Source organism: Ambystoma mexicanum, chromosome 7p, assembly GCF_040938575.1.
Source record: "Ambystoma mexicanum isolate Mex_15411 chromosome 7p, UKY_AmexF1_1, whole genome shotgun sequence".
Taxonomy (NCBI): domain Eukaryota; kingdom Metazoa; phylum Chordata; class Amphibia; order Caudata; family Ambystomatidae; genus Ambystoma; species Ambystoma mexicanum.
In genome coordinates, this window is record NC_090939.1 from 183,671,025 (window position 1) to 183,691,944 (window position 20,920).

Consider the following 20,920-nt stretch of genomic DNA (forward strand, 5'->3'; position numbering starts at 1 on the left):
CAGCCTCTCAGCAAGTTGACATTTCCCATCGTTGCTGTGGGCGGGGCCACTGCTTGTTGCTGGTGCCTGGGTACCCTGAGCTAATATGGGTGCCACTACTTGTCCGCACATGACTGAACACCCTGGGGTACCAGCTCCATTGGCCGCTTTCCGACCAAAACATACTTCTGATCCCATGCAGCTGCCCACAGTGGGTGAGGCCAGAACCCTTGGCCCAGTGCGCCAGGCGCTACCTGGCACGCCCGCCCTCCATCTGTGTAGACACTGTATCATTTGGGATGAGATCCGGCGTACCCATCGCTTGTGAAGGCCCTGGTGCCCCAAGGGAAAACAGTGCCCCCTGCCATTAATTATTGAACCTAGCAGATCAGCCACATAACCTTTTTGTCTTCTGTTGCATCTGTAAGTTTCAAAGTTTTAAATGGCACAATCGGGGCCGCTAGGTGTATAAAAGGCACCTTGTTTGCATAACCATAATACAAGTTTGCAAGTGAAAGGTTTTACTTTTTAAATACGTGCAGTTTTAAAAACCTATTTTATAATAAGTGTGATGGTGCTTTAAAAATGTTACTATTAACTCCTGTAACAATACTGTTGTAAGAGGTAATAGTAACAGTTACAGGAGGTAACAGTAACATTTTTAAAGCACTATCGCAGATTTCCTATTTCATTTACAATTACCAGTTACAAAGAATGTCCAATATTTCCAAATTATCGGTATGTTGATTGCCTCTGCATATGCGTAATATGATGTGCATCAGTCATATTTTGCGAAGAAAAGTCATGCTTGCATTTCTTTTTCTTTTGGTTTCTTCAACTTGTTTTATTCTGTTTTAAATCGCTTACTCCTCCAGGGTTGGATTTGCGGGCATGTTAGACCTGCGAATGTATCCGGAATGGGCAAGCAGTAATGTTGGGCCTCCACACCAACATTGCCATGCATGTACTCTTGTGGTTTTCCTTTGCTTGATGTGCATTTCACTCGTGATGCCTTTTCTTTGTATGAAGGTGTTGGGTGAAGTTTCATGTTAATCCATCCCCGGCCCCCACATCATCTGTCTACTAGGCACTTCCCAACCTCACTGCATCAATAGGACATTGCCAATGGTGTGTGTTTGGGAAGATGAAAAGGTGATTTGTGTCCTCCAGTTACCGGAGGATGCATTGATGGAGGTGGGAGCCAGTAAGTGATTTTGGGCATCGTAGGCTCAAGGGTTTTTGGGAGGGGGCATGCTGACCAACTGCACCTGCGCATGCAAAGTCATGCCTTGCATGTGGTGGTTGAGTAGGCGGCATCCTTTTGCGTATATTATATCGATCCTTGGATCGAGTGCTCGAGGCATTTGATACCGTGCTTTCACTATGATGGCAGCAATGTGACATGTGATCCTGCACATTGCGTATGGTGGCAAATCGGGCATTAGCTGTATTGTTACCATTACTTGGAATTTCAGGCTGCGTTTGGTATGATATCAAGTGCACATGTTGGGTTGCATCTTGCATGTTGACACGATTGCATGCATACGAGGCATTAACTGGCGTTACTGGAGCACTTGAGAATGCACTTAGCATGTGATGACAGAAAAACCAAAACATTTACCTTCATGTTTACGCAAAAGAATGATTCACTATAAAAGTAACACTTTGCTATTGGGTTTGACAATGCTTGGTTGTCTATGTTCAATGTTAGACTCCTCATTCCAAGAGCAAATGAACTGCATTTGGCTTTTATCAAATGGAGACCTACGATTATAATACTCTGCATCATCGAATGGCCTTTCTTTTTGTACACTTCACAATGCCTAATACCTAAAATGGCATGTGTTTTCATTCTCTACTATTCATATTGTATTGAATTGAGGTACCAGAGCTTATCAAGCTGCTCGTTTCATTAAGGTTTTTCAAAATCTTTTTTTATTTTTTTAAGGGAGCAGATTGAGCTTTTGGAGGAAGCAAAGAAGATGGAAGTTGCAAAATTTCGGTACATCCTCCCTGTGTATGGGATCTGCAGGGATCCTGTGGGTCTGGTCATGGAGTACATGGAGACTGGATCCCTAGAGAAGCTTCTGGCCTCAGAGCCTCTGCCGTGGGACCTCCGTTTTCGGATCATCCATGAAACTGCAGTGGGCATGAACTTCTTGCACTGTATGTCTCCTCCTCTCCTCCATCTAGACCTCAAACCTGCAAACATTCTGCTAGATGAACATTATCATGTCAAGGTAGGCAGAGTATCCCACATTATGCATGGTGTAGCTGTTATTGCTACGTGTTATTTGTGTAGTGCTGCTATACCATTTTGTCTTAAAGGGTTGTGGGCTCTGAGTGTGCAATGGTTTGCTTTAGGTGGACTGTAGTCCAGCATTACGTAACAAATGACCATGCGTACATACTTTGCAGATAAACACCATAACATCTCACAACGTTACCAAACATAATGTAACTTAAATATATAGCATGGTATACCCTACTACAATAAAATCTAGCATAATCGCATAGTGTCGTGTAACAAGACTTTGCAGCATAGTTGTATATCGTTGTGTAACGTAACTTGGCATAACGTGTTATATTATGAACACAACTCTTAATAGCTACTCCACGCCAGGGTACCTCCCCTCTACCCCCTTTATACTTACAATTTTTATAATGAATGTCCTATGCCTACTTAACTCTACTTAACATTCCCTCTAGCACTTATTATTCTATGCGTCCCCCTACTTAACATGCTACTTAACAAATCTATATAACTACACATACATATATAAATTGACTTGCAGCATAAATACTACATGAAACACTCTGCCACAATGGGGTGACTGCTGCAGTCAGTCACCCTTTCACAGTACCTTGAGGTCTGTATCTGGTGGCGCTGGCTCTGTACTGGCTGTAGTGAGGAAATTCCCATGGGATGGGTAAGTGGAATATGGGGGTTGTCTGGATTGGCTGCCTTGCCTGGCCAATCTCCTTGGAAGTTATTTCATCTGGAGTTTGTAGTAGAATGACCAATGGAAAGTTATGTGATTTGTGGAGCCTGTACACCCACAGAGGATGAGGTGGTCTCAATTCTGTCGGTTGCAGTGGAATTTGATGTGGTTCCTCTGCTTGTAGAAACGTAGACAAAAGAAACGGTACTGTACTATGCTCTGGCAGTGCTCGGAAGAGAGTAAAGTATAAAAAATAACCTTATTTACTCTGTAGATACTCAGTAGGTGTTAGGCAGAAACCTGTGCAGTTCCCTTAGGGACCACTGCAAAAGATTTAAGACTACAGGTGTTGGCAGTAAACCCACTTGGTAGCAGTCTGTACCACCCAGATTTACCTGGTAGCTGTGGCTGAGCAGTCAGACTTCCCTCAAGAAGAGTTAGGCAGTATGCAAAGTATACTCAATAGGCACTTAGATACAGTAATACAAGCAAACACTGACCAGAGCTTTGGTATCAAAGTATATAATTATTTATTTAAAAACACACAGTTGAAACACTCCAGCACTCTTATTGTAAACTTATCCTAAACACAGTTACTATTATGATATATACACCCCTTTTTCCCTATTAGAGAATCACAGTAAAACACCACTTATTTTCATACCGAGGTGAGCGCTTAACTAGATTACACTCTAATAAGTTTGTGAAAAAGGGAGGGGAAAAAGACAGAATATGAAGAGGTACACCACTCTACGATTCAAGAACACTGTTAGCAAGGCAGAGAGCAAAAAGTCACTGGTGAGCCAAAGTCCAAAGGCTGGGCCCACTCTTAGAGAGAGCAGAGCACAAATGCGCCCAAGGTCACAGTTACACTAGGCTTAGAAAGTCTTGCAGAGGGTTCAGAAAAGAGTTTAGAGAGGCTTAGAAAAGTTTAGCCAGGGTGTCCCAGGCTAACCCAGGTTCGAAAGCCGGGGGCTAAATCTACCCCGTAAAGTCGGTAGCAAGGGAAGCCAGGCGGGACACGGTACGTTAAGTGGGAAGGATCCTCCAGCGGTGGCAGTTGTTCCTGGTAGTGGGTGCAAGTTGCGTCGTCGTCCAGGGGAAGAGAAGATCTCGACTTGGAGGAAAGATGAAGGTCGTTGCACTACCAAGGCCGAAACCAGCCTCAGAGTTTTCCGGTTAAAGGTGGTACCTTTGTCTCGCGGTCGTGGTAAAACGTGGTATCCCGGTTGCCGGGGTGCTTGGCACGGGCAAGACGGCCACGAGATGCATCGGGGAAAGCGAAAAGACGGTGAAACTGGTTATCCCCACCAGTTAAAGGAAGAAGACTCTCCGGCGGGAGATCTCCTCTGTCGTTGGGGAAAAAGTGGTGAGACGGTCCAGCAGGGCTCCACCAGTAGTGGTGTCGTGGCAGGTCAGCTCAGCTTCTCCCTCGTCGGATTCTTGGGTCCTGTGGCGACTTCTGAATTTCCAGTCCCCAAAGCCCTGATTTTATGCAGCAAACCCCCATTCACTCAGCCTAGCTGTCACTCAAATGTGCTAAGTGGTGAGCCGGCGGCTCACCACTTGGGCCAATCAGGACGGAGTGCGACTTGAGTTGCCTAGGCAACTCAGTCCAGGGTGCCTAAATTCCCCTCCACCCCTCTAAGTACCCCAGACATAGTGGCACCACTTTGGAGGGCTTCTGTGGAGAAGCCCGCCAAAAAGTGGAACAAAGGGCTCGACTTGGGTTGGAGTCACAGAAGAGAACACAAACGCCATTTTAGAATTGACACCTGGCAAAAAATACCAACCGGAGAATTAATATTAATTAAATAAACCGGCGGTATGTTTGAGGCTACCGTAAATAATTAAATAAAGATAGTAGCCTAAAACAATGGGAAAATATTCGCGGTTGAATATAAAAAGTAGTATCCACTGCCACCAGCCAAAACTCAATCAGGGGGGACGGAGACGTGCCCCCTCGACTAACAGACCCTGGGGCAATCGAATTGCCCCAGCCAGTACGTCCACAATATGATGGTTTGTACTGGTTCTGTTCAGAATTTAAGACTAGTAAAGTCAATGGTGACTTTACATGCCCTGGGAGACAGTAGTCAGTCCCAGGGTATGGAGTCTATACTGGGGGGGGTCACTTTGACACCCCTGTGTTACTGCACTGAGGGTGCTGTGTAACACATATCACAAAAACACATGAAACCCTATGGAGTAAAAGACCCCATAGCCCATTAAACACTTCTAGATCCAAAGAAACACACCCAAATCATGTCCAAGAGTGAGGGTAAAAGAGTCTCACTCTTGGCAGGAGAAAAACATTAACCCCAAAAATCCAGCAAAGCTGCTGGGGGACTCACTAGGTTAGGAAATTCAGCCTAAACGGAGAATTCTCCCTAACAGTAGGCAGGAAAGTTTGTGCAACTATGTGAATGCTCAAATGAGAACCTGCTTTGGTCTGTGGATACTCTGTGAGCAATGCTAGTGCCTTTATCAAATCGGGGCATTTCTTGTATTCTATAAACTGGTTCAAATGTCTGTACTGTGATTGCTCTCATGTCGTTTGATGCAAATATTGCGGGTTATTCCCTCCAATAGAACGTTCAGTCTTTCGTGTGGGTTCAGCTCTCCGGACTAACCTTCTTTTCATTGATTAGCCAGCATTTCCAATACTCCAGTTCCAAAGCACCTTCGCAGGTCTTCTGAGATAAAGTGCAAAACGGGCCTTGACTGGGACAACAGGATTCGCGAGCCAGCTCTTTTCAGTGCATCTCGGGATTGATCTTTGTTCTGCTCGGCTCTTCAGGATACTTGGTTCTGTCTGCAGGTCAGTTCTGACCCGTTGCTGATCTGCTGGAATGAAGGCAGGACCCCTACTCTTATTCAAAGTCCGGCGAGTGCTCGCACCCAGCCCACCAATGGGGAGCTCTGCTCCATGCATACACACCAGCAGTGGTCCAATCGTGGACCACTGGGGATCTCATGCTCTCGTGCACACCAGACACCTTCCACCAGTAGTGTGGATTAGGACTATACAGCCCAAGCCCACTTCCTAGGTACCGACACAAGTGACCTGCAGGGATCCGCGATAGAAGCAGCTTTCGCAGGCAACTGCATGCCAGCAGGGGATGGCCAAGGGGCAAAATGGCCAAAGGGACAGACGAAGACCACCTGGCGCTGTCATTTTAGACACTAGCCACAGTCATGAGCCAAATACGATAAACATGGTATGGCTCGTTAAAATGTTATACAAATACAAGAAAAAGCTACTGCTGCCACCAGTTTGTTCGTTGGCACATTGCACACTTGGCAAAAATTCCTCTGAGGGTGTTGAGGGCCAGAAAACGCAATGGCCACAAAGTTTCTTATTACTGATGGCCTGGAGGACGTGCCAGTTTCCCCATAAAAACACACTCACTCACTCACTCACTCACTCACTCACTCACTCACTCACTCACTCACTCACTCACTCTCTGGGGACAAGACAATGCAGCGCAACAGAGGTTTGAATCCTGATATCACTCTTAATGACTCTCTGGTATTAAGCGTGTTTAAAAGAACAATTATGATACCCATGCGCGCACACCCCCATACCCATGCGCGCACACTCACCCTGGTGTTTGCATCTTTATTTCTTGGTGTTTCTCAGGGGGCCAGCATGCAGCTGTACTAGCTGGGGCCACGGGCTACTGAGTATTTTGCATTTGTATAGAATATCCTGCCATAAGTTATGGCGTTGAAGGACTTTGCCTGTCAGAGAGGCAAAGGAGGAATATGATTGAGTAGTAGTGGGAAGAGGCGAATTTGGGTCAGTATTTGGCCTGAGGGATAGATGAGATGCTCATTAAGTTTTTGAGGTGATTGCCTTAGGGGGTGGGGGCGCACTGTCAGTAAAAACCTGCTGCCTGAGTTGGGCCAGAGCTAAACAAGGGTGCTTAATGAGGGTGGCAGTTCCATAACAGACATGATTGGTCCACCCCTGGGGTTCCATGCCTATTGGCACCAGCTAAAATCACTACTGGCTGTTAAGGACTCTTTTGAAGAAGAGGACCAAAAAAAACTCATCTGTGGGATCCCTGAAGGCACGGTAAAGTTTAGAAGTCCGCTTTTCATGTTGATGACCATGACTTATCCAGAAGGAAAAGGGACTAACGAAGAACCACATTTTAAGGGGGTCGTGCATGTACATTTGGTTTTTGGGAAGGGTTCAAAAGAGCCCTTACCAACCGCATGTGATATCCATTGGTCCCAGGGGATGTGCTTCTGGTGCTTGGGGGGGGGGGGGGCAAGGAAAGGAGGGGGATTAAGGGTGTAGGCTATGCAGCACTCGGGCTACTCTGAACAAATTCAGGCTTGCACATGTGATGAATTCAGCCATGATTGGCTAGCACCGCGAGCCAGGGTGCAAATGCAGAACAGTTATTTTCGTATTCTTTTTACACTTTTTAAATACTTATTGAACTTCATCCACAGTCTATCATTCATTACTCCTTCCATTATTCTGGCATCTTCAATGCACCTGCTTGACCAGACCAGGGGTGCAGGGTGTGGGTGGTGGGGTGGCTTTGTGTGCTGGTTTGGAGCCAGCTTGCACTGAAAGTAGTGCATACATTACACCGGTTTACTACAAATGTCCACAGGGATACGAATTCACGTCAATTCTTCAAAGAAAGACATTCGGGATTGTGGAGTAAAAGTACACTGGTGTCTGCCCCTTCATGGCACTGCTCTGATGTGTTCCAACCCGTGGTATCCTGCCCTGCGTGTTCCTGATCTTAAAAAGGTCTTGAAGGTAAATATATCTATTTTCACCCCTAGAAAGCACAGATTAAAACAAAAAGGTCGGTTTTGAAATTTAAACAAAATGTTACTCAATCAAAAACACTCCAGTAGATAACTTCTGATTTACTTAGTAAAATTCCGTTTTGCTCACAACTTCCAAAAGTACGAAGTAAATAATCCTGCCTTGAAGTCTTAACTTGTGCATGGAGTGTACAGATTTGATAAGTTGTCCGCTTGCATGACCTCTTCCACGCATCACAGCTTGACACTATTGAGTTATAGCAGTGTTGGGGCCACTCCTGTTACCTTTTTTTTTTATATCATTCTCAATCAATAAGCACCCACTCACTGACACCCACCAGCCAAGCTTGTTAGGTTAAAATCCTTCTTCTATATCTTTGCCCTTTCCCTAATTTATTAAGTGTAGTGGTTGACTTGTTGGTAAACCCTTCCTTCAGACCAAGGCTTAGTCTGGCTTCCCAAACCTCGCTGGTGCTGTACGATCAATTAGCACTCGAAGATCCGCTGCGAGGTATGTTTAGTGACACACAACAATGCGACCTATGGTCTCTTCCCCCTGCTTAGCCAACAAACCACATTTATTTCTACAAATGAAAACTAGGCCAGGCTCCTGCTTCACCTGCCAGACTAATTACTCAGCAGACAGGTATTTTTCTTTAATGCAACTGGAGTTGAATGATTCCAGTCCATAATTAGCCTAATCTCCTCTGCGAACCACAGTAAGAAGAATGCATGTGTTTAAAGCAATCCTCAAACACGGCCGCTGATTGTCCCAACATAATAGTTGGTGCATATCACAAAACACTGCCCTTCCCTTAACTTTTGTTAAAGTTGTTTGTTTCACCTTTTGATGTAAAAAAAGGGGGCACAGATGAAATATTTTACAGCATGTATACATTCTATGCCGAACATGTTTTGTAGTTAAAATGTGTGAACATCTGCAGAACTGTTTCGAGTCCTAGCCGAAAAAACGCACTAAGCGCTGTTTGGGTTAATACGCATGCAAGTGCACTTACAGAACACCTGAGCAGAACGGTTGCCTTTGTGTTTGTTCTGGCTAGTGACAGTAGAGCTCCAAATGATGCTGGTGGTGTAGTTTCCTATTTTTTTCCTTTGGCATAGCATGAGCAGTTTGCGTCCTAAATAAAGGCAGTATAATCGTTAGTCCAGGTCCCATCACCAAGACTCAGTGGTCGCCTTTGGTTTAAAGCTGTGTCATGGGAATCGAAAAATTGGGTTCAGAATCCCTGTGTATTTCGGCGAGTAGTTTCGTTTCCTGCCTACCGTTGGGCAGCATTCCAAGACCAGTCGGGACATATCTGGCTGTTTTACTCCACACAGCAGTGTTTTCAGGAAACCCTTGCCTACACGTAGTAATGGTGGGGGTGTGTGGTAGACAGCCAGGCCTTACACAACACAAAACGGTAAAATGTTCCGTTTTATAAAGGTCTTTGAAGCAAGATCGTTATCAGAACTTCACTGATGAAAGGTGAGCGCAGTAAATCGATGCAAGGCGCGCCTCCGACGTGGCCAGCTCTTGATCATTGCAAGTGTCAAGGGGCCTAAATATCCTCCACAAATACAAGCAAGCGGAGGCAGGGAGTCGAACCTTTAAAGTGTTTTCTGGGGAATTCTTTAAAAATGTTTTTATAATGGTTTGAAATTCTGCTTTTATAACCTTTTTGTTTCTGAAAAATAAAGAGAAGACCCATTTATTTTACTACTACATTTGTAGGAGCGCACTTAACCCTTGGCCTTCTAGGTGCTAGTTACAGGAGATGAAACGTTACGCAGATAAAACCGATATCAAGCGGCAGTTGAGGCTGATTATGAAACGTGTGAGTTTGTTTTCGGCACAAGGTGTGAAGGAAGGCTCAGTTCTCGAGGCCGGGGTGAGGGAGTGCCAAAGCGTGGCAGCAGAGACGGTGAAGCAGGAGCCGCCAGCTTCACCCCTTTTGAACCTTGGAATGGCTAGGCAATTGGCATAGGCAAGTACATGTGGGCCTGGCGGCGGCTGGCTTGGAGAGTTCTGGACCAGGTAGCGAGGGTCAGTGTTGAGGCAGCGGTGGGTGATTGTGAGAATTCTGAATTTCATTTCTCTGACTGGGAGCCAGTGGTGGTGTTTCCTTGCTGCAGACATATGGTCATGTTTGTTTAGGCCCAAGGCACATCTCGGGCGTAGTTCTGTATAGTTTGCAACTTGTTTAGATGTTGCCAAGAGGGGCCTTCAAGGAGGGCGTTGCAGTAATCCAGCTTGGATCTGATAATCGCCATGACGATGTTGAGGCAATTGTCGGTGGATGAAAAGGGTCGGCTCGCATTGATGAGTTTGGATGCGTATGTGGCAGAGGAAGCAATGGAGTTGACATGGCGCAACATGGTCAGAGTAGGGTCTAGCTGGATGCCGAGTGTCTTCACAACTGGAGGGATGTGAATGAGGTGGTTGTCTGGCGAACAGCTGGTAAACTGGGCTCCGTTTGGCGAGATGAGCCAAATTGTCAGTTTTTTTTGGTCATTTCATGCATAGACGGTGGGTAGCTTTCTAGGCTTGAATTGGTTTGTAGATTGAGTTGATTTTTTTTTGGGTGTCAAGGCAGTGATCCCCTGCGAGTGGGACGAGGATCTGGGTGTTAGCCTTCTTCGTGTACTTGTGTCTATAGGAGCAAGCGTGCAAGGTCACCAACAGTTCCCATGAGCGTTTTACAAAACATTTTGATGTTGGCTGTGACCAAGTAGAGCAGTCTTTTTAAACAGTGTAAAACAAAGGGGGTTCTGGGAGTCTCTACTGGCACAAACACAGCCCATTGACCTGTTCGTGGGTGGATGGCCCCCGGGAGAGTCTCGACCAAGTCTTTAACATTGAGCAGGATGGCAGAAAATGTAGTCTTCCTTTTGCAAAAAATACACATTTTGGGTTCTTCACTAAAGCAATGACTTTGTGGTTTCCGACCCCTAAAAAAGGGCAATGGCAGTGCACAGGCTCCCTATAAATACACATCAGCTGCATCTGGGTGATCGTGCACACCCCTGGAACCTTCTGGTATTATAACACAGACTACAAAACTGAGTCAAGAGGATGCAGCCCTATTAATGTTCATATAGTTTCCAAAGAAGACAGATTGGGTCCTCTGGCCCCTTATCATGGCACCTGTGACTGAATCAATAACGCCAACAAATGACAAACTAAGGGCTAATTCAAGTTTATGGCAACAGTGACTATTTATGAATGGCGGTGCTGGTGCAAGTCTTCAAGGCAAGTCTTTAGGGTAAAGGCTATGAGCTGACCCTGAAAGGGGTCTAGTTGGCATGCTGCATGGGGTGAGGTGACTGGTACAAGCTGGCTTCAAATTGAGGCCAGAGTGTTCTCAATTGGCTGCTGAGTCCTCAACAGTCACTATTCCAAGGAGCGAAAGGCACAGCCATTATAAATGCAATGCTGCACACCGATCGTGTGGCTTTTTACTTATATTTGCCGAGACTTTCGCTTTGGCTCCTGGGCCCGGGAGAAGCAGGCACAAAAAAAGGAAAGGGTGGGGGCAGCACTAAGCAGCATCACAGGGCAGGGGTCTGGCGGCTTTCTCTGCAACCGGCAGTAATGAGAAAAAGCTCCCAGTAGGGGGTTTTTGCTCGATTATTGCTGCCAGAGCAGAGTTAACTTAAGCACAGGAATTTCACAAAATGGATACCTCCTAGTGCTTGAAATGTTTGACTTTAAGCCTCATTTGTCAAAGATTTTACATAGGAACTTTTTCAAAAATATATTTATTTAATATATATTTTTGATTATGGCCCATCTCGTTAACCAATACATGTTTGAGTGAACTACCCCTTTTATTTGCAAGGCTAAACATGGCAAGATTGGTATCAAACACTGTACAGAAGAGAATCATCATTCTTGTGTTTACCCTCTGTTTCAGTGATGATTCTTTTTTAAAAATATTTGACTGATTTAGAATGTGGTTTGGTGCTTTTCAAATCTGCTTTATTAAAAAAAAACTGCTTCTGCATTTTTTCTTCATGAGCAGATGTTTTACTAGATTGATGTACAACTAACTGGGTGTTGTACCAGGCTGAACAGAGAGATGGTCTACTTAGTAAATTGGAGACTGTGAAACGAGCATACCTGGTCTCAAATTCTGGCTTCTACATATGACATGACCAACCACTTTTCTTCCTGTTGTCCCATTTTACTTCCTTGCGTGAGTTGAGATGACTTAAAAATGATTCGGTTCAGTTTGCCAACCAACAAGCTGGATCATGTTCCCCTAAAATGCACCATTGTAAACCCCCAAGATGTGTTCAACATACCCCACTTCACCTGCCCACGCCCACTCCCTCCTCTCCACGCACAACCTGGGGCACTTTGTTTTAAATATCCCCCAGCCCGAGGGGCAAGACTGACCCATTGGCCCCAAACAGTGCCTGGGCAAATGAGCCTAAACCTGACCTATGATGGAAACGCCTGGTCATGTGCGCTTGCGTTTGCATAGGATGACTACTTTGACAGATCATGCTTTACCTGGAATAATAAAAGTATTTGGGCACTGAGGCTAGACGTGGCATATAATATCAGCAATTCAGCTTGTGTGGCTGTACCTTTCATATCATGACTACATGGAATATGAGAAATAGATTGGCATACGTTGTCACTAGTTGACCACATCAGGCTGGCTTCTGCATATTAGTGTAGTCCCTTTGCATGTGAAGCTGCATTTAGCATACTAAGTGTAGATAAAGCTTTAACTGGCATGAAAGGGAACCACTGACCATGGGAGACTTCAGTGGGAAAAGAGTGCGATGCTCCTGGTCCAGGGTATTTCTTCTGGGTGTGCCCTGTGCATATCATGACTGCACCCATTGCATCTTAAAGCAGAACCTGTGGATCCACTGCAATGAGGACCACAGAGAGATGTGTTTGTAGTGAACAGGATTTTATGTTTAAGGGATGGGTTGGACAAATGCCTGTAGTAACTAGGGAAATGCTTTAGAAATGCAGGTTGCAGCTGTCAAACACGGTCTACGAAAACAGTGATGTTTTGCAGGTGTTCTCAGCACCTTGAAGGTCACTTTGTGCAAGTATCTGTTCCTCCAATGATGCCCTAGTATATTAACAAAAGGTAACCTTCCAAATTGATACATGGGCTAGTACTCCACTCAACCACAACAAAATATATAAAGTGCCCATTAAAACCCGTAGGATCAGACCACAGCAGAAAGTTAACAGGAAGAAAATCGGACCACAAGGGGGGGGGGGCGCACACAAAACAGTAAGTAGGTCGTTGGGACACAACACATATGGACACCTTTCATAAATTAGCCTAGCTACGTTTTCAAGTATAGAGCTATGCAAACTCATCATAACGATCCTCATCACTCGACCTTTCAAACATTGTCTTCACATTTCTTCAGCCCTAACATATCCTCAGCTTTGACCTTTTTACTGTGTCTTCTATACTTTGCTACGAGCTATGCTCTAGGTAGTAACTTCTGAGGGTGCAGGCCTTTCCTGAGCCATGGTCAAAATAGCACAAGCATAGGTGAGTGCTCAACCTGTTTCCCCTTACCCCTGGAAGGAACCTATACAGTTTTGCTTAACAAAGGTCCCTCGCTCTTGGGCAGAGCCACAGCATGTGGCCCACAGAGGCCCTGTTAGAGCTACAGCCCCAACATCTATCTGTATCCAATGGCTCACATTAGATCTCAATGCCTAGTGCGTTTGCCTGTTCATCTTTGGGCAGTTCTATGCTTGGGTATTTAGCTTGGGGCTTCTACATCTCCTCCAAATCCTTTTGCTTCACACTCTGAGTTTCCCATATCCTGTGCCTGTAGGCTGGATTGCCTAGAGACTTCTCATTCTGGATCTCGCTGCCAGGGTATTCAATTGCATTGTTGGCCTGTCCTGTTGGCAAATTCCCCACTTTTACATGCTCCTCTCTCTCGACCTCCAACTGGCCAAACCTATAGCTTAACTACTCGAAAGAGGAGGGCAAGTTGCTACTTCAGACGTTCTCTAAAAGGTGAAGGCCCATTCCCCCATCTGGCTCTAATTATTCCAATGGTATTATTTCCACGTAGGGAAGACTTGCAGTACATGTATGATTGATTGTCCCTGCGGGATAGCAGCCAGCTATTAAGAGATGGCAGGTTGTAACTGAGAAATGTTGGCTCAATGTTTTGGGAAACCTGCTCACGCCGATGGAGAGTAACAAGTATGCATCATTGGGCTGTATGGCCTGTTTTTCTAATTCCAGTCATGCAGGCATCCTCTGCTAATCTTGCTGAATGCGATATTGGTCGAAACGCAGCGTTCATGCTTGATGGAAGTAATTTCATCTGGGAAGACAAACCTACCCCTCTCAATATCTCTGGTAATTGCATGCCAATATGTGCGAAGGGTTTCTTCCTCACATCCCATATGAAGGTTGTAAGGGACTTGTGAAGGGCTTTGCATCCCTTCTATGTGAGTGGGCAAGTCGAAAGTGACTGGGTTGGTCTGGCCACTACTCGATCTACCTCCCAGAGGGTAGATGGAGCGGGTTCCCGCAGGCTTGTCACCCTCTTGAAGAGATGCTATGACCCCACCAGAACCATCCTAGGTTTGAACTCCCAACTGGGAGTGTGGCTTTAAATACCCCTTCAGACCAGGCAGAAACACTTAGTTGAATAAAACGGAGGACTACAATAAAGTGTGCTTTATCCATTCGTGGATCTAGAGTTCACAAAAGTAATGGGTAAGAATCCCAGACATGGTGACAGAGGAGAAAACGAATGCAGTGTGACTGAACAGCATTGTCTAGCAGGGCCACCGTAGTACTTTCACCGAGCCTTGGAAGATGCAGGAAACCAAAGAAATCTTAGACTAGAATCCACGATGGCTCCACCTTCACACAGCTGCTATAACGCCTTTGACCTGCCTTGTGAAGGCAATCCTGCAATTAACCAATGCAAAGAAAGTGCTTGTTACAAGTTTGAGGCAATTAAGGGTAACCATGGAAAAAGCCTTATGGCCCCATTTCAACACCCTGGCAGCACCAGTCAATCTCAAGGGCAGGTAGAGATACACATTTAAGGCACTATAAAAGAGGCTGGTTGAGTCCAGCAGGTGCAGCAGCAAACTGGGAAAGGAAGTGTTCCTCACTGCTCCCTGCCAAGGCAGGAAGACCTCTACTTGGTATAAGATGCCACTTTGTTGAAATCCCTAATTACTACCAGACTCTGAAACAGTGTGACACCTGCCAGAGTATGATGAGTGACCTGCAACCAAATGCTAAGAACCCGGAGTGCAATAGAGAGCTGCATACTGAATACTGTGAAGCTTGAAGTCTGGGTGACATTTATCTGGCATTGTGATGTACCAAGCCTTGAGGAGAAATCCCTACGCTGCAGCGGTAAACGCTCCATGCAAACTGAAGAACAGAAGGCCGAATCCAAGCAAGAAAGCAATATGACCAGCAGAGGGTAAAGACTTGTTAGTAACACCTGAAGGCACCTAATCGAGGGGAACTTTAAAAAAAAAAAAAGTAATACTGTGTTTAGACTAGGGCTGGACTTTAAGGATGGGATTTGTGAAACTCTTTGGTTGGCCAATCCTTGTAACATTTTACGTTTTCACTTGGGAGCAGCCAGGAGGCCAAGGACTTGCTAAGAGCATGGATTGAATCTTTGTTGGCCACCTGTTTGAACATTCATTTGTAGAGTAAGGTGTCCTTGGAGAGACAAGAACACTGATTAAAAAAAACGAAAAAAGGGTTGTGTACTTTGGTTTTGAAGAAGCCACACGGGAGGGGTCAACTTCACTGAGACTGTCCCACTTTGTTTCCCCATCCCTCTCACTGTTTCAACCGGAATTATTTTTAGGTCCCCTAGCTTCTACAAGTGTATGGACCAACCCCTTCCCTGACTTAACCTAGAATAAAAAAAAACGTTGTTTGAAAAGGCACCTATTGCGTCATGTTTTCCGATACATATTGAATATTGTTCAACTTCTTCTGTGCCCAGAACATGTCTAACACTGGGTCCTAGAAAGTGTCTGTGGTCCTTTTAACACATAACATCTGAATGAAATACTTATGGCCAGAGTATGTGGAGACAGAAGTGGGATTGCATAAAATCCTGGGGTTCAGCAAATTGCTTTCTGGCTGGTTCGGTCATGCAAAGTACACAGCCTGTCAACAAGAGATTACTCAAATTGTACTTAACATATGAATGTTTTAGGCCATATGTCTGTTCTGGCGGTGGTGTAACGAGCATCCCTTTTGAAGAAGTAGGCCACTAGATTTTAAACTGTCTGAAGAATAAAAATACATTGCATTGTTTCGACCTTGAGCCTCGTGCATACCTAACTTGTTTGTCCATTTTAAATATTATTCATAAGACATTGAGCCATAGATGTAGCTCGGGAGGGTACACCAACCTTGCCTGTACCTGGAGGATGAGCAAAGTCTGACGTTTAATCTGTGGCTCATTGAAGGCGCGTCAGATTTTCTGAATGATTTTGTAAATGAGAGATTTCTCATTTCTGTGCATCTTGTCTCCGAGGGCTCCCTCCCTCAAGCTGGTAAAGGACCTATGTACAAAGCATAAGTAAATGGTTTGTAATCTTACGGTTTTTAAACCCTGCATGTAGACCGTTTGTTGAAGCCTGCTACTGAATTAAACATTCTCTTGCTCCCCCCCCCCCGTCCCCAGGCAATCGCCAGGCTCCCATTTCTTCAATAAGACACTGTAGTCGACGGAAAACATCTTGACGTTCTAGAACGTGGTTCCGTCTCGTCATTCCCATTGCAAAATTCTCACCACTTGCACACTCTTCAATACACGCCTGTCATCTTCGTCTGCTTCTCTCACAATATCTCTTCATGACTCCATATAGCATCTGATAACTGCGACATCAAAGAGGCTCAGGCTGGTCCATCCATGTCGTGCTTGTACATGGATAACTTTTCCTGACGATGTACTCAACAAGTGCCTCAATCCCGGGAAACCACATGGTGACCGTTATCTGTCGTTTTCATAGCTACCACCCATCTCTCTCGTTTTCGTGAGCTAAATCAAAAATCTTTTTTTGCAGCTCTGAGGGATGACGATTCCTCTGACCTGTTCTTCTGTGGATAAAGAAAGCTAATCTTTCACTTGTTTGAATGCACAAAGGTCCATCATGAAATGCCTCTCGTGTTCCTTCTGGGAACACTGAGCCCCGCTGCCGGGAGACTATCCGCTCTTGTACTTCAATGTGGCATCACGCTGAGTGTATTCTCCAGTGAGAGCTCTGGCTATGGGACCAAAAGGGGAGTGTTTGAGTAAGAAAGGTGACATATTCCTTCGCCATGGAGATCCCTTCCTCGTTGCCTGTTTCGTGTCTGCCCATGTATGTGAACACAGAATCTAGAGGGAAGAAAATAAAGACATGGAGCCGGCTGATGATAAAAAAATTTACCACAAGTGTAAAGCTTGATTATCCCGGCCATTTGCCTCGCTTTTTTATTTTATTTGTTTGCTTGTTAGGCACTTGTAAAATAAGAATATTGTGTTACAAAGCGCACACACGGGAGGTAGGAAGGGAAATGCAATACAACATTACTTTGGATTAAAGTTCTATATAAACCTAATAAACATAAACACAATATTTAAGAGCAGAGGGGGAGGAGGAAGTGGAACTATCAAGGATACATTACTTTTATGTTTACACTCCTTGATTTGCTCACCTGATATTGGTGGGGGACTGAGTTTCTCTTTTGCATTTTGGATTCTTCTTCCATACTTGTCCCTTCCATGTAAAGCTGAAATAAGACTGACTCGATCGACAAATGTCACCTGCAAGTTTAACACATTCAACCTGACGGTCGAGGGGGGGGGGGGGTGTGAGGGAGGGAAAGAAACGTGTAATCGGAGTGCACGAGGAGCGCCTGTATTTTCTGGGGTATAGGGTGGTAGGGTGGTAGGGGGGAGGGTTTTCAGAGTCTCCTTTACTGCCGAGGTTGCCCCAGGCATTTTGGGAGATGCGTTTTGGCATCATCTGCAGACTGCTCAAGAACAGTTGCTGCTTATACGTTTATTCTTGTACATGGGCCAAATTGAGTTTACATGCTGTGTCATGAACTGAAGATCAACCCACTCTGGCTCGATGATCCCCATGAAAGGTCTTGTTCTGACCTGCATGTTCATAGCAAATGGATCAGCCTCTTGGAAGAGCATTTGTTTACTTGCTGGAGGCTTTCAACAGGAGATTTAGATTTAAATGGAGAAAAGCTGCATTGCGAACCTGCTGTAGAGTTCACGCCACTCTTTGCTAGTTGGCTATTGCTTGCGTTACAGTGCCAGTGCCGTTTGCCTTCCCAGGATGCAGAGATCGGGCTATGAAATCTCTATAGAGTGCTGATGGCATGAACATACCAGTCACCCCTCCCCACCAGTTGACTGTCTTGGGCCCCGCTTATGATGCACTGCCACCAAGCCATGCAAATGGTCGTGCACTTGCTTTTTGGTAAGACTAGACGGGTGCAAACATAGGCTTTTAGAAAGCCCTACTGACTCTGCAGCTCTTTGGTTTTTGTTACAGAGTTAACTGTGTCATGGGGACAGGACTGAGGAATAATACTACGTTGCCACTCGAGTCTCTTGTATGTACCCCGAGCAACCATCTCAGGCTTGATTGGTTAATTGCTCCCAAAATATGCAGAGTGAGTGCTGCAACAGTCGCTTATTTCAATATACTGGGCGAAACAAGAAGTCATGATATGATGGGATTGGTTATTTATAATGTGTTGCTCTGTGTTGTCTTGCTTCCAAGGCGAGCACGTTGCCCCTGAGCTTTCCTCACGAGTATGTGTGTGGGCCACATAATACATTTTTCTGTGATGGGGTACATGTCGCAGTTGCTTTTTCAGTTAATTAAGTAGTGTGTGCCAAACTGCACACAACTGTCCGCGTGAGTCGTGAGTGCTGGTGTCTGTTAGCTTTTCCTGCGTTGTGACCTAAATGTATTTTCTTTTATTCACTTCATTTTGAGCAGTGCCGCTGTCTTCCTTAAATACATTTAGCAGTTTAGGTGTCTCGTGCCAGTACTCATTGCCCGCTCTCTGGACGGTCACCTATACGCTTTTATTTGCATTAAGTTTGAGGACCAAAACAAAGGCCTGATCTTTAAGTCTTTTGACATCCACGTTTATCTTGCGCGCACACAAAGAACCAACTGGTCTGTTATTAATAATCAAAGATCCATTTGGGAGCACAATCTCCTTACTGGAGAGCCATGCTGACCTAGGGGATAGTAACCCTGAAAGAGCACCTTGCTGAGCATTACTTCATAGTATCGCTTTAAGAAGCTTTTTGACAATCCGCCAGCTGGACCTGAATTAAAGCGACCTCCTGATGGGTTCACATTATCTGGTCTGTAGGGCTGTGGCAGCTACAAATATTAAATCCCAGGATCACTAGGCAGTCCTACAGTTCCTTTGTTAAAGCCGGCCCCTATGACACATGGAGGCCAAACTCTCACCCGATCCTGTCTGGGGGCTCACTGTCTGGGGAAGTAGGGGCATGCACACACTCCAGGAGGGTTGGTTCCTTCGTCCTCTCAATTGGTGCCCCCCCCAAACCCCCACAGAACAGGAGGTAACCCTAGAGGGGGCCACACAAGGGAGAGGCCCTTGTCTGGGGGTTTCTGTAAACTTAGTCGCTATCAAATGGGGCACAGACGCCATCTTGAAAAACATGGCTCCGGTGGATTTCAGCTACCGGAGCGTTTAAACGGGTCACGGTCGGGGAAATCATGGTAATACCACTGCCACAAGCCATTCTGAGAGGAAAGGGTAGCTTTTGAGGGCTACATGAGTTTTCTAGGCACGGGGAATACTATGTATTCCCTCCAGCACTCTGCTGTAAGGCAGGGTGTGCTGGGTCTAGCAATTTAAAGACTAGCAAAGTCAATTTTAACTTGCATTCAGTGGGAGATAGTAGTCGGTCCCAGAGAAGGTATTTAAACCTTGGGAAGTCTGAAAGCCATCCATGTGCCACTGCACTGAGGGTGATGTGTGACACACAAGAACAAGGTGCCTATGAAGTTGTCTAAAACTCCATATCCAAAGAACACAAAAGAAAAACACACATCAAAATACATGAAAGCGTGGGGAAAAAAGGCTCGCACTCTTTCCAGGTGAAAAGTAAAGGCCTAGAAATCCAGTAAATTTGCTGGGGGTCTCAAAAGGTAAGGGAAATTAGCACATTTATGTGAATTCTCCCTAACAAAGACACAACGATGTCCCAGGAAGTTGCATCGTCCGCTTCACTATGATTAAGTCTTGTAAAGTAATGCAATCAAAAACACACATTCTAATTAACAAAATAGCTTGGAACTCTCTTCATAGAAGATGCAATACTGGCATAAGTATGGAGGGCTGGGCAGATGCAAAGCCAGTTGATTGGCATAATAAGGATCCTGCTTGGATCTCTGAAGGAGCGGGTGCTCCTTGATGCATTTACAGAGTGCACCTAATCTCAAGTCTTCCCTTGTTCTGCTATAAACAGTAAGCAAAGTGAATTCATAACTGAAGTCTTGGTACCTGTTACTTGCTTATGGCTAGTGTTGCAAACAAATTAATGTAATAGATAAACAAGAATTGAAGAGATGAGTCTTGAAAGGCTGAACATAGAACTCCCTGTTTTGTGACCTAATGCTTGTTTGGAATGCAGTCCAAATGGTGTTTGGACTACTGGCCAAATGATTTTGAGTAATTGGTAACTGGTTTGTCTGGGAAAGACTGAAGTTATTTCTTTTCCTCCTCAGATATCCGACTTTGGATTGGCCAAATGGAACGGCCTTTCGAACTCGCACGACATCAGTATCGATGGACTCTGTGGCACAATCGCGTATTTGCCGCCTGAGCGCATGAAGGAGAACAGGAACTTTGACACCAAGCATGACATATACAGGTCAGGCCCCTGTCTTTTGATAATGCACCATACTTTGATTGTGATTGCCGTAGAGTCGGAGCTCTCAAAATCCTAGTGGTGCTCCTTTTCCTCATTGACTCTCTAGCTGGGCATTTACAGTGTTTTTACCCTCCTGATTGACGGGTCAGGAATGACTTATGAGGTATCCAGTCAGCCACGTTTACTCTTCCCCAAAAAAATCCCTAACCCCCCTATTGCATGAAATGGTAAAGTTTCTCTCCATAAAGTAGTCCACATCCTGGTTGGTGAAA

General features: G+C 45.2%; 1 protein-coding gene across 1 annotated transcript in view; it reads left to right on the plus strand.

The window, feature by feature from the left end:
• Positions 1 to 20,920, plus strand: part of RIPK4 (receptor interacting serine/threonine kinase 4) — a 116,433-nt gene that overhangs the window by 67,562 nt on the left and 27,951 nt on the right. Inside the window, exons 2-3 of the mRNA XM_069636036.1 lie at positions 1,928 to 2,219; positions 20,503 to 20,648. Of these exons, the coding sequence (XP_069492137.1) occupies positions 1,928 to 2,219; positions 20,503 to 20,648 (438 nt within the window). The remainder of the gene's footprint in view (positions 1 to 1,927; positions 2,220 to 20,502; positions 20,649 to 20,920) is intronic.